Consider the following 24,945-nt stretch of genomic DNA (forward strand, 5'->3'; position numbering starts at 1 on the left):
ACTTTTGCTTTTTGATTTTGTGTGTGTTTTGGTGGCAGCATTTTATAGCAGATACTATAGTTGTGCATGGCCTTATCTTATGACAATTTGATGATCCATCAATATGTAGCTAATTTTGAGAAGGCAATGAGCACACAAATGTATGTGTATCATTATTTTAGGTAATGGACAGCACTGTGTAGTAAACACATTTGTTTCTTCATTTGCCCCATGTCATAAGGTTAATAGGCTGCCATAAGCTGTTGTTCATTTCTATGGCAAAAACTCTGAGATTATTTGTCTAGTTAACTGATTTTCACTGATGCTAGTTTTTTTTTGTGAAGCTTTCATTTCACCAATCGTAAAACTGAAAAAACAGTCTATATTTTATATATTTTATCAACCCTTTCAGATTTACTGGAGCGCAAAGGCTTAGGTATTCTTACTCCTGAATAAGTGGAATCGGAGACAGCTGTTGAAAGGAGGTGAAAAGGTCTTAGTGCACAGTGGCTTTTCCCTGTCTGTGTATCCTAAGTAGTAACTCTATGTCAAAAATACACTGAAGGGGCTGTGAACAGTAGTGATGTTTTAGGAAACGTGACAGCATTTCTAACTTGCCTTCCATTCCAAAGAAGCAGGAAAGAGCACACAGCTGGTTATCACTTACTGTATTTCTGTGATGAGATTATGTCCAAGAAACTGTATTTCATTAAAGATCAACTCAATAGGCAAATTAGGAACGGCTCAGAGAAGAGCAGCAGACCACTAAAGGGAAAGATTAATATTTTACATCTTACAGACAGCTCAAACTTGAACAGTTAAATGTATAATCAACTTCGCTTGCCGAAAAAGTCCATTGTCTTAAAAAAAAAAAAGACAAATTTTGTGTGTCAAGTTAAGTGTATGCTTGCGGAATAGAATGTCTGATTCGTATGTGCTGTCACTGTACCAGCCTTGACAAGTCACTGAAGCTGTGCAGAGTGCACTTTGTGTCAGACTCTATCTGCAGAGCAGGAGTGTTCACCCTGAGGGCGGAGGAAGTGGGATAGCTTCTGCTAAATTCCTATGGACTGTTGCAGGTGGAGTAGGAAAGCCATTAGTTTGTGCCCAATTACTGAATACATCAACTGTGCTGGTTCTTTTTCGTCGCACTGACAGCTGCAGGGAGCTGCCCTGTACTACATCAAGATTGTAGAATAATCAGTTGAGATGGTAAGGTCCCACTGATATGTCTCCATCTTTACATGATCATATAATTTTATTAGATCTTGGCAGCTGATGCAGACTTTTCAAAAAGCAACCCGAGTTGGTTAAATAGCTCACAAAAGTAGCTAGAGGTCAGTATTGCTTAAAAATACCCTGTGAGGAAGTAGGACGTGTCTCAAAGCAAGTTGGGTTGGCTGCAGTAAAAGTTGCTACAGTAACATCAACAGTGCAAAGGCAGCAGGGAACAGCATAGATAGTTTCGTTTAAGAATGAACACCCAACCTGGGAATGAGCTCGTGAAAGAGCAGGAATATACTGCACATTTGAAGAAACAAAAAGATGATTCTGAATTGCAGGAAAACGTTCAATATTAAAGCAGTGCAAATACTTTGTTCTGTTCTGTTTTTCAGCACAGTAACTGGTTTATCTGGATTGTGGACTTGCTGTGCTGCAGTACAGAATGAGCTTTGTTTCAGGCTTAATCTTGTATGGGTGCAGCTGTGCCATAACGGGGGCATCTCTGGTTTGGAAAAAGTGCATTTTTCTTCTGCATATCGCAAAAATCAAACTGGCAAGCCCCAATGGACTTCCACATGTCCCTGTGGAAGCAGATTTAGTATTTCAGGAATGCAGAAACCAGAAGCATTAGGGAATATGGTGCACAAACCCTGAAAGAAATTTGCTTGCCATTAGCTGGAGTCCAGTTGTGATTACTACCTCTGGTTCTTCCAGACCCAAATTTACTCCACTTGGATTCAGTACTGGACCTGCTCACTGTTCTGGCTTCAGGAACTATATTGGGAGATGTCTCTGTTTATGCAGGTTCAGTGCTGTATCCAACCTTACAAGGGCAGTGTGCAGACAGTCTGACTCTGCAGGACCTGTCTCAAATCCAGGATAGTTAGAAGTGAAGCTAGAGCTATTGGTCTCTGTCAGATCTGAGATGGGTTCTGCATTGCAACTGGAGTGTTGTCTTAAGAAACAGGAGACACAGCACTGCACAGGTAAAGACCTTGTATGTTTGTCCATGCTGGACTGGCGGGAAGTGCTAAATCATATTTTAAAAATCCAGTGACATGAGGATGTTGCTGCACCATGGTCTCCAGCGTTTCTCCTATGAGTTATTGCATTACTGGTTTATCCCAACCTTTTTTAATTGAAATAGGGAGGAGAGTTGGTGATAGTAGAAACTAGGCGTGTATGTGTTTATATATATATATATGTATGTGTAACTATATACACAGGCAATGAGGTGGAAATTAGTTCCTAAGGATGCTTCATAAAGGCATGTCAGTAAACACTGAGAGGAAGGATCAGTTCTTACCAGCTTTCATATAACTGAAAAGCTAAAAATGTTACTTCACTGTTTGAATGATAATCCCTAGAGAAGGCAGAAGAATTCAGGAGGCTGTTTAACAAAACAGCCATTATTGAGGAATGTTGGAGAATTTGGGGGAACATTCTTGTTCAGTGACACTGTGGCAGTTGTACATGAGCAAGAGCCCACTTGATAATGAGGTGGTTTAGGAAGGGAAGAAAGTTAATTTGGTTAATCTTCTGAGACCTCTTGCCAGTACTATCACTGAGGTATGAAGGAGAGATTAGCAAATGAGTACATATTTCAGAAAGCTGCTAAAATGAAGGCTTCCTCTTTAGCAGTTAGCAGAAAAGGAGTTTGTATTGTCTTGGATAGACAATTCACACCAAATATCAAAATACAGAGATGGAAGCCTTCCAAGTCAAAGTTTAGCACATTGAGTTCTTGTCTTGGGAACAGCTTCAGGATCTCAGGATTATGGCAGGAGATAAGGCAGTAATCTCCATGATTATTGGGCTTAAAACTTTCAATTTTACGAGTTTTTTCCAACACTACTTGAACTTTAACACCTTGGTTATTTGCAGAGGAAAGTTTGAAGCTCAGTAGAGTCTCTCCTGATGTCAGGGGGGAATTGGTTTCTATATGCTTGCAAGAAGTATGTGTTGAACTATTGTTGTGGTAGGTGTCAAGTTTGCTGCTTGCAACCTGCCGCCTTCTGCGTACTTCAGTTGTTCATTGCCACCTGCCGGCATTTCTGTGGTGCTTGCTGTGCATCGTATAAATACGTGTAAGTGCCTTGCTACAGCATTAATACATACAGCTGAAATTGCTGAGGGCTGACATAAATGTTGAGGGGGGGGGTTTTCCACATCATGATCCTCCCCCCTTCTTCCTTTCCCTCTCACAAGTCCCTTAACAGTGTTTTAAGCCAGGAACAAAACAGTCACGTGCAGAGGTGCTGCTGCCGATTTTTCTGCCGTTATCATTGAAAGAGATTCCTACTGCTCTGTGAAATAGTGAGCTTCAACATAATGAGGTGAAGCATGTGGCTATCGTCTGACCTGTACAACTTTTAATCTATGTTAGTGAGCAGCAAAAGGAAAAAATTACATATCATCGTAAGTGCATTACAACAAGGAAAGTAGAAAAGCTTATGGCTCATTTTTAATATTATTTTTACCTCAACATGAATTTCCAGTAGCTGGAAATAGTTCTAATTCATGTACTCATTTTTTTCTTCTGTACAGTTTGCTTTATTAATGCACGTGTTTCATTACATCCAAGTGAAAATGCTGGATTGGAATGAGTTAAGATTAAACTCTGTAAAAACCTTTAAAACTAAGCATTTGGACTTCTAGCATGTGACTTTTAGCCTTTTTTTCTCTCGCGTTGTGATGATGAACATTCTTGTTTTGCTGCAGTGGTTCCCTTAAGAAAACAATCCTTTGTCTCATGCTCAGATTCGTAGTTCATTGCCCAGCCTGAGTAATCCCACTTGCATGCTTAGTAGATATGCATAAAACAGATGGAAGAATCATCATTTCTCAGACCAGAGTGCTGCTATGCAGAGTATTAAATAGTAGACATACCCCCTTGAGTTTTCCATCCTCATAACTTCTGTTTTCTGATGAGGCAAGAGTGTTTTTCTTGTCCACTGTGTTTTGCTACACTGGACTCTTTGCAAGGAATTCTGTATGTTGGGGAGGAGGAGGAGGGTAGTACATAAATGCCCCCCTTAGTTTCACACAATAATAAAAAGAAGCTGTATTAGATCAGCTGTATTGGTAGTGATTGACTTGATTTCAGAGCAATCTCCAGTGTAAGTATCTGTTTCCTGTTGTTCTTGGTTCACTTTCTCAGGACATCTCTCAACTTCGAATTAAATCCTTTCAGTTCACCATTCTGGACAAGGAAAGAATTGACCGCAGCTGTCTCTAAACTCTGAAATTTGATTCAGTGGTTGCCCTTGTAAAGTCTAATGGCTTGTTTAATCAAACAGGACCTTTTAAGAATTGCTTATGGAATATGCTCAATAAATGAGCACTGATGAGTATATTCTGGATGCATGACTACTCAATTGTGTGTTAATTGGCTCAAGGCTCTCACCAGCTTGACAAGGGAACCCAGCAGAGCAGACAGCATACAAAATAAGACTTGTCACTGCCAACATCTAAGTAGAGTTAAGCATATGCTGAGGTTGATAGCCCCCTCTTAATCTTTCCCAGATAATGTTTAAAAAATGAATCCATGGCTGAATTACAAATATCACTTAAAGTAACAAGGGAAGAAAAGGAAAAGAAACTGCAGCTGTCTGAAAGTACCAAAGTTAGCTGTGTTGTTTGTATATGTGACTTTCTCTTCCTATATTCCCTAAAATACCAAATGTTATGTTTTCTAACTGTATACTGTATTTTGTGCTGTGATAATTAAACTGAAAATGCTTATCAGACTAAAATTATGTACCCTCTCAGCAGGCATGGGACTGCACATCATTACTGTACTTCTTAAGCTCTGTCAGTGTGGTCACGATGAACTTTGTTTCTTTGATGTACCTTTTTAATCAATTGGCATGTTACTGGATAGCAGTCTGCATGCTTCTGTTCCAAGTATACTTTGATAAGCACTGCAATAAATGGGATCTCTATTGTGGCTGAATCTCATTGCTGATTATTTTTTTAAGCTAGATGGTTTGATGTAATTTTAATTTGATCATACTTTAAATATTTTAGTTATAAAATGGTATAAATCTGCATTTTACCATAAGGAGTATGTCCTGTAGTTGTGGCTCTGTTGGCTACAGCATATCTTTTCATCCCTTTCTGTCAGGGGTGAAAAATCCATGTGTACAGAACAGAGTTCAGTTACCACTGAGTAGGGGTCCAGAGCTCACTTGACTTTTTTTCACATTATTTGCCAAGAAGCCAAAGAGTTGCATGAGCAGGGAGGTGTAGCTTCTTGCTTTCCCTTAGAGGTGGCAAACTCAAGATGCAGTCTGTGCTTCTGCTCTACAAAAAAAATATGCAGTAGCCTCTTTAGATGAAGAATTCATATCTTCAGTGTCATTTGGAGATATGAGCATGAGGTCGGAAGATGAGAGGTCCTGGATTGTGTTTGATTATGAGTTTTATTTGCTGTGACTTAGAGCAAGGAATTTCATTTTGTTTCCTCATGCATACGCTGATGACTGTGTTTGCCCTTGTGTTGGAGTTGTACTGTAAATTGCAGGAACTCTGAATATGGTTTTAAATCTGTAAAATACTATGTGGGTTACGATATTTTTATTAATTCATTAATACTCTCATTTTTTGTGGTCATTAATTCCCTTCCTCTGAGCTACCCTTTAAATTATCTCAATGCTGCACAGTAGTTGTCTGGATTTTGTTCTTTATGCCATGACTGAAGATCCGTTCTAATGGCTCCACTTAACTGAAGCGCTCGGGAAAATGTTTTGAAATGTTTTTTTCCCTCACACATAGATTTGATGTTACGGAGTCTATGCTCTGTACAGTAGCAATCCAGCTTCTCACAGGAACCCTGGGGCCCTGGTTCTGGAACTATACGGTAAAGTGAATGTTAAAGCTACCTGGCAAGCAATAGCATGGACTAAGCAGAGACAGCACCTTTGTCATGCACGTAGTAACTGGTATATGAAAAACATCTTTCTAAGGGTATTTCACAAGTGCTTTAATACCAGGTGAAAAAAAACATTTGCAAAGTATGAATGAGCAGTATAAATCTTATCTAACCAGAAATAAATTTTTTGAAAGCATCATGTTTTACTTGAAAACAAAGCAAAAACCTGCCTGTTAAACAGAAAAGTTTGCTTTAAACATTTCTTTTTATTTTATCACAGTTCTGGCTTCACCTAAAAGATAACCAGGGTTGTGGAAGCAGCTCTGTAAGCATGAGTGTAGAATAATTTTGTTGGAACTACTTTTTAAAGTTGTAGAAACTTTGTTGTTGTTGCTGTTTAAATACCTTTCCACCAGAAAAGAGAATTGCTTAGCTAGTTCAGGGAACTGTATGCAGTGCAATAGCTTAAAAAGTCACCAGTTACTGGTTAAAAATGCCTGGTTTGAACTATGCTACTTCATCCGTGTAGTCTAGTTGCTTAACTGTGCTTGTAGCTTCATTGTTAAGTAACTTTATTTCCGGGTTGTCTTTATTTTCAAAATGCTTTTCCTTATGTCTGTGCTAAATATATCCTTCTCCATTCTGGTTTACTACTCTTTAGAAAGGAATTTCTCTTCTTCATTTCACCTTTTTTAATACAGTATACAGGCGGGGTTCCAATAAAATCGTATCATTAAAAGTGAGTAAGTTGGGTTCCTTGAAGTTTCTCATAGTTGCTGGATTGTTAGCCAGGAGTTTCCCTTGAAATATTTGAGGATATAAGAATAGCTTTTTGATAGCCGCCTTAGAACTGCATGAGATGTTAAGTAAAACTGAGATTTTGGGGGGGGGGGAGGGTGTTTACATACCCTTTGTTAAACTTGCATTGATGCAAATTATGCTGGTTTTTTTTTTTTTTATTTAATGGTTCAGCACAATCTCTGCTTTCATGAGGCTATTAGAAAGAGTCTAATTATCAGCTCTACTTTAGATCCAACAATATCAGCATTCTCATAAATCATGGTGTATGTCATCCACTGGCTGCATCTGACAATTTAAGCCAAGTGCCAGTTAGGCATGCTCTGAAGGTAGTCTGATGACATAATTTTTAAATACTTTGTTGACAGTTTATGAAAGGTTAGAAATACTTAGTGTCAGGAAATGGTAATGTAGCAAGCAATAACTTGAAGGAAGGAAGAGCTTAATCAAGATTTTAGCCTGTTGTGATAACAGCATTATGACTCTGCCTGAGAAGTCATTTAGGGGAGGGGAAAAAAAAAAAATCCCTTAGTACCAAAACATTCAGAGACTTCCAAAGTTCCCACTGGTATGATAATTACATGACAGGAAGCAACTCAAATTCTGTCATGAAAGTGAATTGTTTAAAATGGATGAGGACAAATTGCCATCTAATAGGGGAGCAGGAGGAGTTCTGATTCTCTGCACAGGTGACCTGGAGCTGATGGAGATGTCAGTCTGTAGACCCAACCTATGGTCTCCACCCTTGGAAAGGATGCCTTTGCCATTCAATAAGAAATCTGTTTTACAAATAAATGAATGCAGTGGTTGGTAGGAGTGGTGTGTGTAGTGGATGAGCCAAGCAGGCCGTTTTGTCACTTTTGCTCCAGTAACAGAATGCCAAGTGTTTGCTTGTGACAAGTCCCCTCATGCATGCTAATTTTAACCAGTTTTTAGGCATACTGAATTACAGAATAGACTTAATTATCTTCTTAAATTCTTGCATGTGTAGCTTCAGATCCCTTCTGGCATCTTTATTTTTAGTCTTAACTAATAAGTAAAGATGCTGCTGCTTCTAAGTCATTCACCCAGAACACACGAAGCATCACGCTTATTTTACACAGGTTGAGGTCAGGTGGTATAGATTTTTATTTCAATAATGCACCATCCCCGAGATAGTTAAGCTACAGGAAATGTGTATTTATGCTATTCTTTTTCATCTGATAGCTGTTTCATGTGACAAACATTTGTACTGAGAAAGTATAATACTGTAGCCCTGTCTTGAAAATACTACGTGATCTGGCAAAATATGAAGTGAATAGCTTACAATTCTTGCAACACAGATAAACCTTGTACTTACATGTGCTGGGCAGTAAGGCTTTTTTATTCATCAAGGAAGGGGAAACATTCTTAAATTGTTAATGAAGTTTGCTTATGCCTTTAGCCTATGGAGAAATTATTTAAAAGAACATGAAGGCTTTAAACAATAGAAAACAAAAAGATTTTGGGAATCAACTTAAAACAGGTTTACTCTAACCTGAAGTGTAAACATGCAGAATTAAAAAGAGCTTTAGCCCTGCCTCCCTCTTCCTGCAGCTCTGCAATGTCACCCTTCAGTACTTGTACTGCTGGAATATGACTTTTGCTTGCAATGTTTTACCTCATGTTTTGGCGCTTTTTCAAAGACTAGAATTGGGCAGTTTTAATACAATTTAGCACAACAATATAGAGAAATTGAAAATTAAGGTGTTTAAAATGATTGAATCTGGAAATTACTCAAGACTTTCATAGGAAATAAAAAGTTAAAATAATACTGTTCCTAATAATCTTCTATTATGTCAGGAAATTAATGTTTGAAAACTAGCGAGTAATCTGCATTCAAGTTTGTCATGACAAGGAAGGACAGATTAAGAGTAAAAACGTGTTGCGGTGTGTGCAGTAAAATCCATTGCAGTCTCCCTGCAAGAACTGGAGAATGCCTGTTGAAGCTCTATAGGCATTCTGCTGTCTTGTGAATTTAGGCAGACAGGGAGTGAGGGATGATATGTGCATTTAAAAACTCACAGCTTTTATGCTTCCCTGACTTTAGCTGAATTAACACACTTAAATATTGTTTACAGCTTTGTTATGGTTTAAGCCCAGCTGGCAACAAAGCACCATGACCCAAAACAAGCCTTTAGTTCACAAAGGTACCTGGTGCAGTGTTGACATTGTTTGACCTAGTCCCTGCTTGCTATCTTCAGTTCTGCAGAGCTGCTCTTTGTTAATTCTTTCCTAACATCAGTTTGCTGCAGAATCAGTATTTTTCAGGGTCATTTTCAATGTTTTTCCCAGCCTTGCAATTAGATGTTCTGTCTTGGCATTTTTAGTTTGTTAAACTATTGAGTCTAGGTTCTTTGTTGCTTTGTCTTCGGTGTCTGATCTTTGTTCCTTGGTTCTTTGCCTGGATGTTCCTGGTGATCTTAAAAACTCAATTCAGGGTCTTCTGTTTGTTTTGTAGAAGATGAAAAAATCTCTGGTTTATTTGAAGAAGAGATCTTTGGAACTAGACTGCTTTGTGTCTGTTGAGGAACTGTTACAATAACTTTACGTCCATCTATTGTGGTGTGGGCATGTCTTGGGGGAAATGGTTTGTTTCATTTTCTTCATTTCATAGGTATTAGGGATCTGCCACATATTGTGTGCTATGTCTCTGCATCATCCTAGCAACATAAACTGTTTGGGCAGTGCTGACATGACTCAATTTGTCAGGAAACATCAGGAAGAAAAACTGTCAGGTTAAGGGAAGTGTGGCTCAAGTGATTGCTGAAAATATCCCAGTTAAGAGGCTTTAAGAAACCCCCTTACTTGAGCTGCAGAATTCATGCTGCTAGCTCTTGCCATTTGTTTTTTCTTAGGATGTCCACTGTATCATTTAGATGAGTAAATAAATACAAACACAAGGACAAAATAGAATCAGACTTTGAACTGGCCAATTCCCTTCTGGCTTTGAAATATTTTTGCTTTCCTACAGGTCTGCTTATGGTACTGAGCTACTGGTTGTGTGCAGTAATTAAATGGGGGGCAGGGGTCTGCTGCACCAAAGGCCTCTTCCCATTTTTGGTTTCCCAGTGCTATGGATTTGTTTTCCTCGTGGTGCACATCTTTTTGCATTGAAGCAAAATAATTTTCTACTATTAGTTGATAAATGAGCCCCTACTCCAGTCTGTGTTTTCTGTAGTTCTTATCATAGGAAGAGGCACTCCAATGTGCAATGGAACTTTGTGGAAAAAAATATAGTACTATTTATGTAATATTTAAGCAGGAATGTTATCACCCTGCTTTGCAAATAATTTCCCTAGCCACTAAAGCAAGCTATATATATTTTTCCTCAAAAGGCCAGTGTGGGGAGTACAGAAGGGCTTTAGTCAGTCTACATCCAAACTGAGCAAGCCACTTTCCCTGCAGGTCTGCTTTTGTCTTGTCATTTTGTTAGGTACCTTCCCAGTTCTACCAGTGTTTAAAAACAATACGGTGACTGAGGCGATTTATGGATCTTTTTATTACTAGCACATTTTATCTTGAAGCAGTTAATGAATACAAGTTAATCATTAAAGTGTAGGAACAAATGTCCTCTACATTGCCTGACATGTTAACATTTTCCAGGTAGTGCTGTGTATTACCTCTGCTCAGTATCTTTCTTGACAAAACCATTGTTACTTTGTTTGCTAATTGCATTCTCTCACTGTTTTTTACTCTGTTACATTTTAAGGGCTGCTTAGGACTTTCATGAACGGTAGCAGTCCACTTGCGTTGCATTCAGAAGCCTTAACTTGTTCCCATTTATTCCTCCTTTTACTCCCTTGTCTAAGTCTGTAGCTGCACAGTCACTTTGACTCAGCACAGTTTATTTATTCTGCTGCCAAAAGAGGCAGCGTAGACCTTCCACTGCCCTCTCCTTTGTGCTTGCATCATTCATGAGGCCACACAAAATGGATAAGGAAAGCTGATATGCTAGAAATTGGGACAGGAAACTTTTCTCTTTTTTTCTTTTTCGCTTGGGTCGTTTTAGCTAAGCCCCTTCCCTGATCCAGTTGATGGCCTGAGACTGTAGTGCTGGCACAAGGGAGAGAGAGGGACTGAGCAGGTGGTTTTGGGGTGAGAAAGTGGTCGGTCTTTAGAAAAGCTGGGATCGCTGCTCCTTTTAGCAGCTCCATGGATTTAGTCCAGTTTATGCTGTAGTTGCACAGTCATTTTAAATAAAAGTTAAAGGAATAGAGGAACAGTGTGCCTCTTCTCCCTTTCATCCAGCTTCTGTTTCCAAATGTTGTTCCCTTTTGTGGTCTAGCTTCGAGGAGCTGCCTGTCTGGATTCCTGTATTCTTAGATTTCTAAGCAGTGGCCGTTTGACATCCTGCAATAAAAATTCACTGGATAATTCTAGCACCAGGCATGTATTCTACTGGTGTTGAGCATGTATTTTTGTCATCCAGCAGTGGTTTTAATGAGCATAGGATGTTCTCAGTCCTCTTTCATCCTTGGTATTAAGAACTTATGCTTTATTTAGGTGATAGGTCAGGTGTTTAGTTTCTCCTCAGTTGGTCTTATGTCTTTGTCTTCTGTCTTAAGGAGCCCTGCGGTGTTAAAAAATCTTCTCTTTATGTAGAATTGAAGTTAAGACTCATATTTGTTCTGCAATATGAGATTCTTATAATAAGTCAGGGAGGAGTTTTTAACCAAATATACTTGCAATTCATTGCTGAACCCTTTCCAGCTGCCCAATGCCATTTTTAAGTTTGGGAGTGCAGAACTACAGGCAATGGAGCAAAGGTTGTACCATGACTCTGTAAAGAAGATAATGCTGTCTCCTTAACCTGAATCCAGGCACTGCTTCCACTGATTTGGTTGGGCTCTCAGTTTTCTGTAAGAGTTTGTCTTCCAGAATACCTTGTCTTTTATGATCTGAAAATTTTTTTGAAGTATATGATCTTACTTTATTTTGCATTAAGATTACTGCTGCCAAAAGAAACCTGTTTTACCGTCCAAGGAAAGCTATAAACTTGAGTTACCTACATTAGTCACTGTTTCTGTGAGCTTTCTCAGTTGCTTTATATCCTTTTAGGTCATTGACATAAGTAGTGGAGTAGGCTAAAATGCATTCGTGTTTAACCTATGTGGGTTCATGGAGCTGCTTCAGCCCTGCCTCAGTTGGACACACTGAAAACACATTTCCATGCTGAGTCCAAAAGATAGGAGGAAGCAATTTGCATTTAATCAGATGTTTTGTGTATCTCTCTTCTTGCATGGCTGGGCATTTTTGTTGTTTCTTGTAAGGTAGCTCAATGGCTTAATTTGTTTGTATGAGGACTGAAAATGTGGATTTTTAGAACATTCTTTCCTCTTTGTGGAAGTTAATTTTTTTCCCCAAGCTAGCTCTGATTGCCTTACAGGATTGTTATTGAATATATCAGAATATAGGAGGACCCCTGAGGTTATTTCCTGTGGAGCTCATATCTCCATGCTTGGTGTAGTGAAAAGAAAACTTACAAAGCAGAGACATCTAAAGGAAATGGTCTTTTAATTGGAATCTTCTCTAGGTTTCCTCTGACAGCTTTGGCTAAACTTTCCCAATATATGCTAAGAGTCTGGCGAGTTCCTGGGTATTGCTGCTCTCCCACCTTCTTTATCCTTTATGCTCCCCTCTGCTGCTTCACTGCTTATTTACTTTATGACTTTGGGAGGGAGCAGTGGTAATTTGCAACAGCAATAGTCAGGGGTTGGGTGCCTCATACCTTGTTTGCCTGCTGTCAACAGTGCTGCCATGTGCTGATTCTGCTTGCTTGTTCCATAGGTGTGTGTCCTGCTCTTAGGGAGTTGTTCAGAAAGTCTCTTGGCTGATGGAAAGGTGAAGTTGCACAGTGGGAGGTGGATGCAGTGTTTTTACAGGCTGCTGAAAGCAGCAGCCAGCGTTTAGAGAATCCATAGTAAGATAAGAGATGGCATAGAATGCCACATACCATTGCCCTGCTGCTTTCTTATGCTCTGGGGGATGGTCTACATGGGAATTGGATGCAGCTTCATAATTATCCCATGTGCATATTGATCTGCTGCTGAAACGAAATTATATTTTGGTCAGACTGCAGATTCTCAAGTGAGAGGATCCACTCCAAAAGTGCAACAAAGGCTGTAGAGAAAACTTGAGGTAGCATGCTAATCTGATATTAAACTTAATTATATGGTCTTGTAGCTCATTTAATGCAGACAGGCAAAAAACCCCTATCCCTGAACCATCACTCCCTTATGCCTATACAGTTGATATCAACAGTACTTTTGTAACAGCAAAGCATGTATTTGCAAGAAGCGATTTTGAGTCTTTTAGGTAGAACTGTATAATTAGAGGTAAGGAATATGCCATAAATATTTCAAACTGACTCAAAGGATTATTTTTGATACAGTACTCAGTATAAGATAGTACTATATGGCTTCATATAATACACCAGCAAGTCCATCTTGTTTGTTTCACTTGTATTTTTCTTTACTTCTATTTCTGGAATTGATTTGTATAGCCATTTTTCCCTCTTGCTAGCTCCAAGACTTTTGCATGCTCTTTAAAACAAAGTCTTAAATTCAGTCTTTTCTATAAGCCTTTCCTTCTTGCCCTTCTACAAAACATACTAGCTATGCTAGAAACAGAAGTGGTTTCTCTTCTTGCTGCATGCTAGGGACTGAACTGTGTAATCTTTAGCAGTGCACCTGACTGTACCGTTTACATTTGCATAAACTCTTCAGGGATTTGTGTTTCTTTTTAAAGTTTGATGCTATGCAGAGAGAATATTCATATTAAAAATAATGTAGGGAATATAATAGGGATTAAAAATATATTTCCTGAATTTTATCATCTGAAATAAATTCTCTTTTTTTGGTGGGCAAGGTTAAAACTGAATATTTATTTCTGCAACTGGCATTGGTCAGTTAAAAGAAGAGTTCCGACTGTTCCTTTTGACAAAATGGATTTTTATTGCACTGTGAAATAAAACAAAAAGTATAGCACAGCATGGCTCTTAATTTTAACAATAAAACTAAAATATATTTTTGCTTTCTAAATTATTTATAAAATTTGCCTCTTGTTTTCCTCAGTATTTTGGAGTTTTTATACTGTGCATGATAGAGGAGAGCTGCTGAGCTTGCAAATAACTGACTTGAAATTGCTTTGAATAATTTTGCTTTTCTTGGCTTTTTGTACCTAATCAGAATTGATGTGACTGAAGTACAAATCTTCATAATAATCATGCATTTACTGGCAGTGATTGGAGGACCACCTTTTTGGCAATCTCTGGTAATTTTGTTCATGTTTTTATTTTATCCTTTCTAATAATCTCTTGGACACCTGGAAGAACTACCAGCATATAGTAGCACAGTTTAATTTGTGAGGAGAAGGTCTCGCTTTTCCTCATAAATGGAAATATATATTCCTGAGTATAGGTCACATGGAAATAACTGTGCATTCTGGTTTTACCAGAGTTATTAAAACAAGCTATTGTTTCGTATCTTGTGTTTGCAGGTAGAAAGTTATCAAATGTTGCACAAACTTAAATGTATCTTCAGTGAAGTCCAGCTTCCTTTTGAGAGTGCTGGCCAAAACTTGAATTAATTTCATGCAATGAGCTAGATCAGCAATGGAGGAGTACTAAATTGGACTGAGGGTATGGGGGAATCTTCTGGAGAGCAGTTGGTAACCACCAGTAGATAATTTGGCCTGAATATGGCTGAAAACTCTTATCTGTATGGAGGGGAGAAAAAAATTATCACTCTTTTTTAAATGAAGATCATCCTAATTAAGCAAGCTGACTGTCATAGGCTGGCTGCGTATAGATCCTGCAGATGTTATATAGGCTCACCAGGCCATGTCAGCTGGCAGTTTATGGGCTGTCATAAGCTGACTTTATATTTGCAGTAGTGAAGTCACATTGGGCTATCAAAATGGTATTGTTCAGAGAAAAGCATGTACGTGCATACATAAATAAAAAAAAAAAATTCTGGAAATAACATCTAAAGCATTGATTTCCTGGAAGGTTTTCCTTCCTGAGTATTGATCTTGTTTGTGTACTTGATAAATGCAATTCTTGAGGTGGATAAAGAAATCTTGATTTGCAATAAAACCAAGAGATGGTCAAAAATTACTGAAACATGTCACCCCAAATTGATGAATTTCTAATATGCTTCATATAACTAGAGAAATGAACCCTCTAACATTGTAGAGAATATCTAGAAAAGGAGCTAACCTTGGCTACCCCTATTTTGCTACATGTGCTTTCAGGCTTAAAATTCCACTCCCACCCCCCCACCCCCAATTAATTATAAAAACTGTAAAGTAAATACCATCTAAAGAGAATGAGTGTGGACAGAACTAATTCAAAAAAAAAATGAGGTTATAAGTCCGCTTATTGGTGCCAAACTTTTCCAGAGAGATTAGTGTGGCCAACTTCCCTACACAGCTATTCCGCATTACAAATAGGGATTTCCAATTCATGTTCTTGGTTTGTTTTCTTTTTTTAAAAAAGGGGGGCAAATGCTGTCACAGTGACCTCTGGCACGATTCAGGGCAAGGTGATGTTTATGTGAGCTTAGAAATTGTTCTCTTGTGTTATTAATAACTTAACCCTTTTAAATAACCTGTGAAGTAACCCTTTTCAGCAAAACCTTAAAATCTATTAGAAGTTCTGGGTTGCAGCAGTGTTTGGCTAAGTCAGCTCCCAAAATATGAAACTATTTTGAATTCCGGTGTTGGATTAATGAAGGCATTTCTCCAGAGAGCAAACTTCATCAGGTTTCCTGTGACAATTAGGAATATTCCTTTTTCATTCAACTTGTGAGATTTTTTGTGTTTATTTAGAGATAAATGTTATTTGCTACTTACAGAGCAAGATATATCATACAACCTCTCCTTACCTCACCCCCCTCCCCAATCCTTTAACATTTTATGTGACAGCAAAATTGGTGGTTTGGTATTTTTGATTTGTTTCTATCTGGGGCAAAAAATAACGGAATAAAATGTGGTTGAATACTCAAACATTCCACTTTCTTATGCTAACATGTGAAAAGCAAAACAATCTGAGTAGGCTAAATGTAGAATTGTGTATTTTGTCAATTGTTGCTTTCATTAGCTTTCTTTTTTCCATGAAACGGTGCATACTTGGACTGGCTTCCTTCTTTCTGTCAGTGTAGATTCTCTTTAAAGTGTGTTAAAATGCTGTTCTGCAAGGCTCCTGGAGCTTGGTAATTTCTGGTGGATGGTAAGTATGACTGCAGCTGTGATCCTCATTTGGAAAATGTGAGTAAAGTGAGCCAGCTTAGGTGCAACTTGTTTGATGCATTGATTATATAGAGGGTTTTTTCTGTTTGAAGTGAGAAAAGTGCTGCAATTGCTTGAGTTTTATTCCACAATGTAATCTTTAAAAGCATAAACACTTCATGAATATAAAGCAAGCTTAGTTTTGGCCTGCTGTGAGTTATTCCTCTTGCAGATGTGACTGAAGCGTACATACATACAGCTCTCAACTACAGCTGGGATCCAGCCTTGTGAGAAGGACTCCCACAATAATACCAGTTGCCCAGCTGGTTGTGGTATTTCTGACTAGGAGCAAGCCAAGAAGAGTTTCTGGAGGGAGTGCCCCTGTCCGCTTATGGACGTGTAGTCTCTTACACACTTCACTGCTCCTTCCCTGAGCCCTTAGCTGTGCTTTTTTCCTGACTGTGTCCTAGTCATATATATTTTTTTAAAATCCCAATTCATGCTGCACAAAAGTCTGATGGCATCTAGTCTGGAGGCCTGACAAATTTTCTGGCAAATGATTCTGGACTTGCTTTAACCTAGGCTCTGGCAAGCACTCATTAATCCATTCTTTGCCTGCTGCCACTTGTTTTTATTAACATGCATGGTTTTTTTTTTTCCAGAACTGTGCATGTTTTTTCCCCCAACAAAATTTGGAATGCTCCCTTTGCCAGAATGTATCTGCATTCAGAGGCTTTCTGTGCAGTGTAGCCTTTCTCCTGTAAGCAACTTCAAAGGGTTTAACAGAGAACATGATTTACCTGCAAAAGATTTGGCTTGTGATACTTCTCTGCGTTATTGACAGAGTCTTGTGAAGTTCTACATGCATCTGACTTCTGGTGAAACCCGTGCAATTACCAGGAAGGTCAGAATAATTGCGTAGACTGTAGTTATATATGGAATACCAGGCAAGGAAGTCTTGTGGCTTCCCTTGCAGTGCCCTCTTATTTAAAAAGTCAGGGGCTGCAATGCCATTTTGTAGGAAGATTTCTGAGTACAACTCCCTCTCTCCCTTTACTCAGATTTTTTTTTTTTTTTTTTCATTTTCTCCATGCCATTTGCTTGCCTTTGCTGCTTCCAACTTTTGGCCTTGCTGCTCCATTTTGTATGCAAAGCAATTTAGCAGGTGCTGCCTTTTTATACCTCTCCTTTGACTTCCCTCTGCCAAATTTCTGTATGTGGCTTTGTTTCCCATTAATTATTTCTTAATTATATCCATGCCAGATAAGTGCAGTCTAATACCTATCACTGATGCAGCTAACAGTGGCAGCAAAAAGGTGTGTGTTAATAAAGCACAACTAGCCAAACTGGATGTTACAACAGCGTGGTCTCATCCTTCTGGGTTGAGAAGGATGCTCAGGAATTGTTCTCGGATGTGTTGGTAGTAGTTTGGAGTTCATGGGGTGTTTTCCCAGCAAACTCCCCTTGTCTTTGGGAAATGTCAAGCTTAATGTGTTTTGACTCCTGTATGAAGCTTGCCATTGTTTTCCTCTTCCTGTAGAAGAGCAAATTCACCCCATTCTTTAAATACCAAGTATGGTTACTGAAGCAGAGGGCAGCACAAGTACCTTCCTTTATAAGGCTGAGGAGAGACTTTCAGAAGTCCTGTGCCTAGTAATATTAATGAATGATTACAGTTAGCACTCCAGTCTGTGGCAATGTATGCCTTTTATTTATCACTATTCTTTGTTTACTATTTTCAGAAAATGTTTTCTGACTTGACAGTGCAGCCTGAGCAAGGGAGAGATATGTTTGAGTGTCATGAAACTATGCCAGCTGGCCAGAAGCCTGTGGGGCAGTGATTTGGAGAGGTGGTCTGGGTGCTCATCTGTAGGCTGCCTAAGAGCAAGGCATGGAGAGTTAAAGCTGGCTCTGACTCTTAATTGTGCCCTGAAAAGATCAAGAGATTAAGTTATTGAATGTGATAGAAAACTAATGATCTTTACCTGCTGAAAGCTACACTGAGAGTATAACTGAGGAAAAATAGAAACAACTTGACCTCATTTGGCCTTCTGTATGTAGTTGGACTCCTTGCTGTTGGGGGGCCAAGTGTGTTTTTCAGTTGAGTGTTATGACTTCAGTTCCTGAATTAAGAGCCTGTGAGGATTTTTAGTAGTTGTATAGATAAGTTGGGAAGTTTTGAGTAGTTCATCTAAACACTTGCTTCCATACCATATCTCCTGTGGTTTATTTTGAACTTTCTTCACTTCTAGTTTCTCCTGTTCTGCTTGAAACACTACTGTTAAAAAATGCCTTTCTCAAAGCTGCTTGCACTCATTTTTCACTTCTTTAGCAACCTCATTGCTTGCTCTCCTAGGCTTACTGACTCGAAGATGACTTGTCTGATCTCTCTTGGCTTCCCTTGTCTTGCCCATAAGATAGGATCCAGTTTCTTAAGGGGCTTTTGCCAACGGCTCTTGCTTTGCCCAGTTTGATATTGGGCTGCATCTGTGAGTTTTACAGCCAGCTTCAGAAAAGATGACTGATGCATTTCTCTTACATGTGATAGCTGATTTAGCTTGCAAGTTCTTGGTTTCTGTCTACTTCTCTGCTTTTGATGGCTCTTTTCAGGTAACTGAAGATAAGTCCAGCTTTATGGGAAGCTTGATGGAAGAATTATTGGAAAAATACATATTTCTCTGTGCCTTGTAGAAATTTGAATCTCTGTATAGCAGAGAAAGAAAAGCAAACATGGTGTTGGAAAGTGGAGTGTTTGAGTGCACCAGAAGTATTAATCCCAATTTCAGATTGCTTGTGCATATTTTAACTTCTTGTCTCTCTTCCATTAAGATTCCAATACTGAATATTCAGGTGAAAATATTCCCGGCTCTCTGTACTGTCGCAGGAACCATATTCTCCTGTACAAACTATTTTGGTGTGATCTTCACAGGTGGAGTTGGCAAAAATGGATCCACTATAGCAGTAAGTACTTTGTTCTGCTAGTTACTCTTCAGCACTGAGTGGCTTTTCAGCCATGCCTTTAGTTTTTATTTAACATAATACCTCCTACATGTGAAATGTTTTCCTTTCAGTTCTTTGCTGGCTTGGGAAAAACAAGTTAATATTGTCTGCATAAGAATAGTAACTTTATGAGTCAAGATTTTTAAAATTTTTGAGTGATTAAAAGTGCTTATGGTACTTTGATGCTTGTTTTTTAATTAATCATATAGAACAGATTATACAAATACACAACCTGTGAAAGAGTTCATAGAAAAGTCCAGTGCAAAAATCTATTCAGAAGGAAACTTGTCAAGAAGATTGGTAATGGTTTGGATTCTTCTAGATGATCTGTATTATTTATATTACTAGTGAAAAAGTGCAAGTGGAGGTATCTGCACAAGTACTTTCTGTTTCAGTGAAGATGATGATTGATTCTGGAGCCCTGGGAGTTTTCCAAAAAGCAATTCTATGCTGGCCTAATGATTATTTGCTACCTAGAAGGCTGTTTTAGTTGCTTTGTAGCTGGCGCAGAAAAAGCAATAGAAATACTGTCTCCTTTCACTTGCTAACAGTATTAGCTGCTGCCTCTGTGACAAGTTCAGAAATGCGCACTTCTTGCTGCCTAAAACCTCATTTTCTCCCCCAGCACAAGAAAGGTTCAACCACATTCTCAGCTGATGTTCACTCAAGTTTTACCATATTTTGTTCCTGTTAGTACCAGTGTTCAGAAAGACATGTTTTTAATGTGATTTTTAGTTAGAAACCACCCATTGCATACTGCGTGAGTGTTTGGCTTATTGAGGTTTCTTTGTACTATGTATGTTTTGTTAACCTAATGCTTTAACTTTATCTTGCTGTAGGGAACAAGTGTCCTTTCACCTTTTCTTCATATTGGGTCAGTGATTGCGTTAGCTGCGATGATCTACAAGAAATCTGCTGTGCAGCTCTTTGAAAGGCATCCCTGCTTATATATACTTACTTTTGGTTTTGTATCTGCTAAGATAACAAATAAATTAGTGGTAAGTGCACCAGACCCTTGGAGTTTCTTATTATTGCAGTAAGAAAAACTTCTTGTAGATTTTAAAGTTTTCTGGTTATTCCATTGACTTATCTTGCACCTGTTTGTGTACTGAAGTGATACTCGTGCTTTACTTATTTTCAGTTGCTTGGAGGTACAGTGGAGCCGTTCTTCTGTTTGAAAGAGGAGTGGTGAACCTCAAGCTAATGCCATGGTTACAGAGTCAGTGCCAGTACAGCTTACAGTTGCTTGAGTTCTGTTTCTCCCCCTTTCCCAGCTGTTTATTCACACTTTTGCAGTGTGTTTATGCACATGTGTGATGAGCTGGGCTGGAACAGAGGTGGCTGAAACCCCCCTCAGATGCAGGTGCAGAGGGGAGGAAAGTTTGGGAGAAGCAGAGAATGTGACAGAGCTGCTGAGGTTTGGAACTGTTGCTCAGGGTTTAACTTAAACAATTGGAGAGAAGTAGTGGTTAAAATTATTAACAGGCTTGTACTGGGGAACAGATGGCAATGCTATCAGGAGAGGAGCCCCTGTTGAACAGAGTGAATGAGGGATTAAACAACTGCTGCCCCCCACCATCTCAGTTCTGCAGGCATATGTTGTGTTGTCACATGAACTGGATCAGTGTTGGACATAACTTGCAGTGGAAGAAAAGTTTATTTCTTACCAAGACCAGTTTACTACACAGTCATATCAACAGTTGTGCTGATAAAAGTGAGGATGTGGTGTAGGACAGCCACTGTGCATGTGGGGGAGGGTGGGAAGGTCACACTTGGGCATGAAAAGACATGATCATCAAATTGTAACCAGAGAGAGGTGGTGATCCTTATGGGATGGGAACAAATAGGTGGAGTGAGAGGAACACCAAGTGTCTCTGATTTTTGAAGATCTAGCAGCTGTGACTTTTGTTTCCAGGCTCAACTAAACCTTAAAATTTACCAGTCTACTTCCATTTTACTGTTTTGTTTCTGGCAGGAGGAAGAGTTTGTGGGCTGGAAAATGTGTTAGGTTTTTTTCCCTGTAGCTACATTCTTTGTTCTAATGAAAGATACTTCTCTGCAAACCTTACATCTTGTATAACTGTAGTCTCTCATGGTTAAAACAGTATAGCTGCTGCTACTTAAGTACTTGATTTATCTTGCAGTAATGTGGGTTGAACTGCACTTTTTTGGCTTTGTGTATTCTGAAATCACTCTATGTTGGCTAGCGTAGGTTTATTTCTTAAACTTCCTGTTTTTTAATATAGGTTGCACACATGACCAAAAGTGAAATGCACCTGCACGACACAGCATTCATAGGCCCAGCACTATTGTTTCTGGACCAGTATTTTAACAGCTTTATTGATGAATATATTGTACTCTGGATTGCCCTGGTAAGTATGAGCTTGCTTTGCTTGTTGGTAATCATTGCAAGCATTTGTGTGCTCTTTCACAAATACTGTTTGCATTGGTTGAGCCTAGCTGACTCACCTAAAGGGTAATGGGACTGGGAACCTACTTTACTGAGTTGATTTTCAACAGAGCTCATGCAAACAGAGGTTAACATGGTTTGCTTGGTGCATGATTTAAACAGTTTTAAAGCAATGTCACAAACATTCAAAGCTTAGAATAGAATATTATGAAGATTTGTGTTGATGTCTTGTTAGCAAGAGAATACATTACGCACAGTGCAAGTGTAGTACGGCTGTGCCTTAAGCTCTTGGAAGTATGTAATGTCTGTCATTACTAGCAGCACCCATTAGGAAAAAATATTCTAAGTTAAACTCGTATGTGCTTATCAAGCACTCAAGTGTTATCTACCAAAATGCAGTGTTAACCTTTTAATAAAATTGGTATTTTATGTATCGTTATCACTATTCAGAGTTAATGGGGAATTTCACAGTATCTGTATAGCTACTGTAACTGGTTTCCCCTCTCTGACTCTAGAATTAAGAGTCTGTATTCTTACAAAGCTGGAGAAAAGCCCAGCATGCCTAGAAGCTCTTTCTTCACTGAGTGATTATTCCTACAGAGTTGGAGATTTAGTAAGTGAAAAGACCCAGTGCTTTTATTCTGAAGTATGCAGGTGGCGTTATACTCTATGAAAACATAGATCTAAATGTGTGTATTTTTTTTCCTGTGGCAGATCTTTTCTCTCTTTGATTTGCTTCGATACTGTGTCAGTGTGTGCAATCAAATTGCTGCCCATCTGCACATCTACGTATTCCGAATCAAGTCATCCTCCACGCATTCTAATCACCATTAGTAAATGGGAAGTCACCATAAGGAGAAATAAGAAAGAGTTGGTTTTCTACATGAACAGATGTGAAGATACATAGGAGACTAAGGCAAAAAGCAGATAAGAACAACATAATTTATAATAATCAATGTTGTATAACTTTTATTCTTTGTTATCAGTAACACTCCTTAACTAGTCTCCTGCCTGAGAGAGTGAATTCCAAGTACACCCTAGTCAACTCTACATGTAGTCAACTCCGTTGGTTCAAAGCCTGGGAAAGCATGCAGGGAGTAATGCTCTGTCTTTGTAATTACCTTGATTACAAAATAATCTATATATGGTGAATGGATCCCCAACAACTGAAGTTTCTAATGTAGTATAATTACAGCTGCAATACGACTTGCTTTTAATTTTAATATTTCATCATCTCTTAGTGAAATACTTGTTTAGTGTCCACTTGAAATTTATTTACTAAAGACCTGAGCTGGTAAAAACAGAGATATCGCACTAGCTTGTGTAGCTGAAGGAGCTGTCAAGGTTTTAGTCCAGACTGATGTGGTTCTTTTGCTTATGCATTGCTGATAAAGTGGTTTCTTGCTAAAGAATAATGCGTTGAACAGGGTTCTGCAAGCGGAAGGGATGACCAGCATGCAAAATAGTGTGGTATCTTTGTCAATTAATTTTATTTTTTTAAATAAACATTATCTAAAAAGACAACTTATTTCTCAATTTTCTTCAGTGGAAAGACTATAAAAAGAAAATTTTACTGTTTACTTTTTTATGTATAAAACTTAAGCAAAATTTCCTTTCTGCTCTTAATAAATAAGAATTCTGAGAGCAACAGTTGTCTTCAGATGTGTGTGTTGCTCTGTCCTACTTAGGCTACAATCCTGCCTGCTATTTAGAAAGCAGTTTTCTATGCTTTTATGTGTATAGTGTTGTGATTCCAGGATCTCCAAGAGCTTTCGCTGCTACATAGTGCAGTAAGTTTGGGGTGGGGTTTGGTTTTTTTTGTTGCTGTTGTTTTAATACCATTTTAAATGTGGTGAACTGCATCAGGGAGGCTAAGTTAGATTTAATGGAGGGTTTAATCACACAGTAGTGAAGTGCTGCAATGTGTGCCACAGGCCCTGGCATTGAGGGGAACTTCAGACCCTGAAAAAAGTGCCTAGGCTTGCTGTACAGAGCAAAGGGAGTGTCTCCAGAGCAGGATCTGCCATGGCTATCAGGGAGCTGCTTGGGAGATGGTGGGGAATGCTAGGAACTTTGTGGCTGAAATCCTAGCCCTCTGACCTTGAAGCATCTCACTCAAGATGGTAAGAAAATGCCTCTGTCTACTGGGAACCCAGAGCTACAGCAGTACCTGAAGACAACTGCATGTGTCTCTTCTTTGAAGGAATTAAGCACAGCTCACTTAAACAAACAAAAAGATCCCAACAACAATAAATGAAAACCCCACTTGGCTGCAGGAAGTGGTGACATGTATTTCCTGTGATACTCTAGTGATTGGAAAATGTGCTCAGAAGCAGAGAGAAAATCCAGTTCCTTCAGTGACTGGAGTGCCTTTAAACCCCTTCCTCCACCTGCCTGGAACAGTACCCGGTGTCAGGCTATCATGGACAGAGAGGTCAGCCTTCCTGTGTTGTGTCCTTGCAGAGACACAGGACTGCTTGGGCTAGAGAGAGAACACAGGAGGAGCATGGCTGCAGTTTAGTTGTTGAAGTGTTTGTCTCTGTGAGGAAAGAACAGGGCCTGGCCTCTGAGATGTTGCAGGAAGTGGAACTGAGATGCTCATTTCTCTAGCCGAACATTTAGCACGTGGACGTGCTCTGTCTTGTGTCTTCTCTAGTTGAAAGAGTTTTGGTTCCTTCCTGTGGGGTGATACCATTTCAATGAGTGAGTTAGAGGTCATGCCTCAGGATTGGGGCACTGGGGAAAGGAGGAATGTCTTAGGAACGAGGAGAAATTTATGTAGGCTTCCCCACTTCACCCTTGAAGTTCCAGGCATTTGCGTGCTTGTGAGCAGCTATTTTATGGCAAGTGCAGCTGAGGGCTCTTTGGGGGACTTTGCCCTGGGGGTTCCCGAAGGGTCCCTGCCAGGCTGAAGTCTGAGGGAGAGTGGTTCCCACATCCTGACCCATGTACATGGGGCACAGTTCAGTGTCCTGGAAATGTTATGGTCCCAGTGTCTTGATACTGGGAGCATCTTCAGTGTGTAAGGTGGCAGCTGTCTCTTCAGTATCACAGTTTTAGATACATCTGGAATTTAGATAACTAGTTTATTTAGTTTTATCTGTATTCAGCTGGGTGAAGGTTTGATCTAGGTAGTCTAGCCTCTGCTGCCGCCCTTCAAGTGGTGAGCAAGACAAAGTCTGCAAGGCAAAAGACTGGAAGGATTTTAAGGTGCTGAGGGCCTGTCTCCCCTTTCACAAACCATGTGTTTCTTTTCATCAGCATGAAGTGGGTGCAAAACTTAGTTGCTTGGAAAGTCCCTCCCTGGAGTGTGAGTGGTTTTCTAGAGATGCAGACAAGGAGAATCATGCTCTCAGTTTTCGAGGATTTAAGCTGCTCCATATAATTTGTCACTGATAGTTGAGACTAGTGA

The 24,945-nt window shown here is 39.2% G+C and overlaps 1 protein-coding gene across 6 annotated transcripts in view; it reads left to right on the forward strand.

Moving 5' to 3' along the window:
* CEPT1 (choline/ethanolamine phosphotransferase 1) overlaps positions 1 to 23,181 on the forward strand; it is a 71,539-nt gene extending 48,358 nt beyond the window's left edge. For 5 of the 6 annotated variants that reach the window (XM_069771693.1, XM_069771692.1, XM_069771690.1 and 2 more), the window contains exons 5-9: positions 14,083 to 14,167; positions 18,953 to 19,084; positions 19,963 to 20,121; positions 21,370 to 21,495; positions 22,248 to 23,181. In XM_069771693.1, coding sequence (XP_069627794.1) covers positions 14,083 to 14,167; positions 18,953 to 19,084; positions 19,963 to 20,121; positions 21,370 to 21,495; positions 22,248 to 22,367 — 622 coding nt within the window. In that variant the 3' untranslated portion in view covers positions 22,368 to 23,181. Of the gene's footprint in view, positions 1 to 5,979; positions 6,065 to 14,082; positions 14,168 to 18,952; positions 19,085 to 19,962; positions 20,122 to 21,369; positions 21,496 to 22,247 lie in introns of all 6 variants that reach the window. The other variant, XM_069771694.1, reaches the window with a different exon arrangement.
* The last annotated feature ends 1,764 nt before the right edge of the window (positions 23,182 to 24,945 follow it).

This window comes from Haliaeetus albicilla, chromosome 26 (genome assembly GCF_947461875.1).
Source record: "Haliaeetus albicilla chromosome 26, bHalAlb1.1, whole genome shotgun sequence".
Lineage (NCBI taxonomy): Eukaryota > Metazoa > Chordata > Aves > Accipitriformes > Accipitridae > Haliaeetus > Haliaeetus albicilla.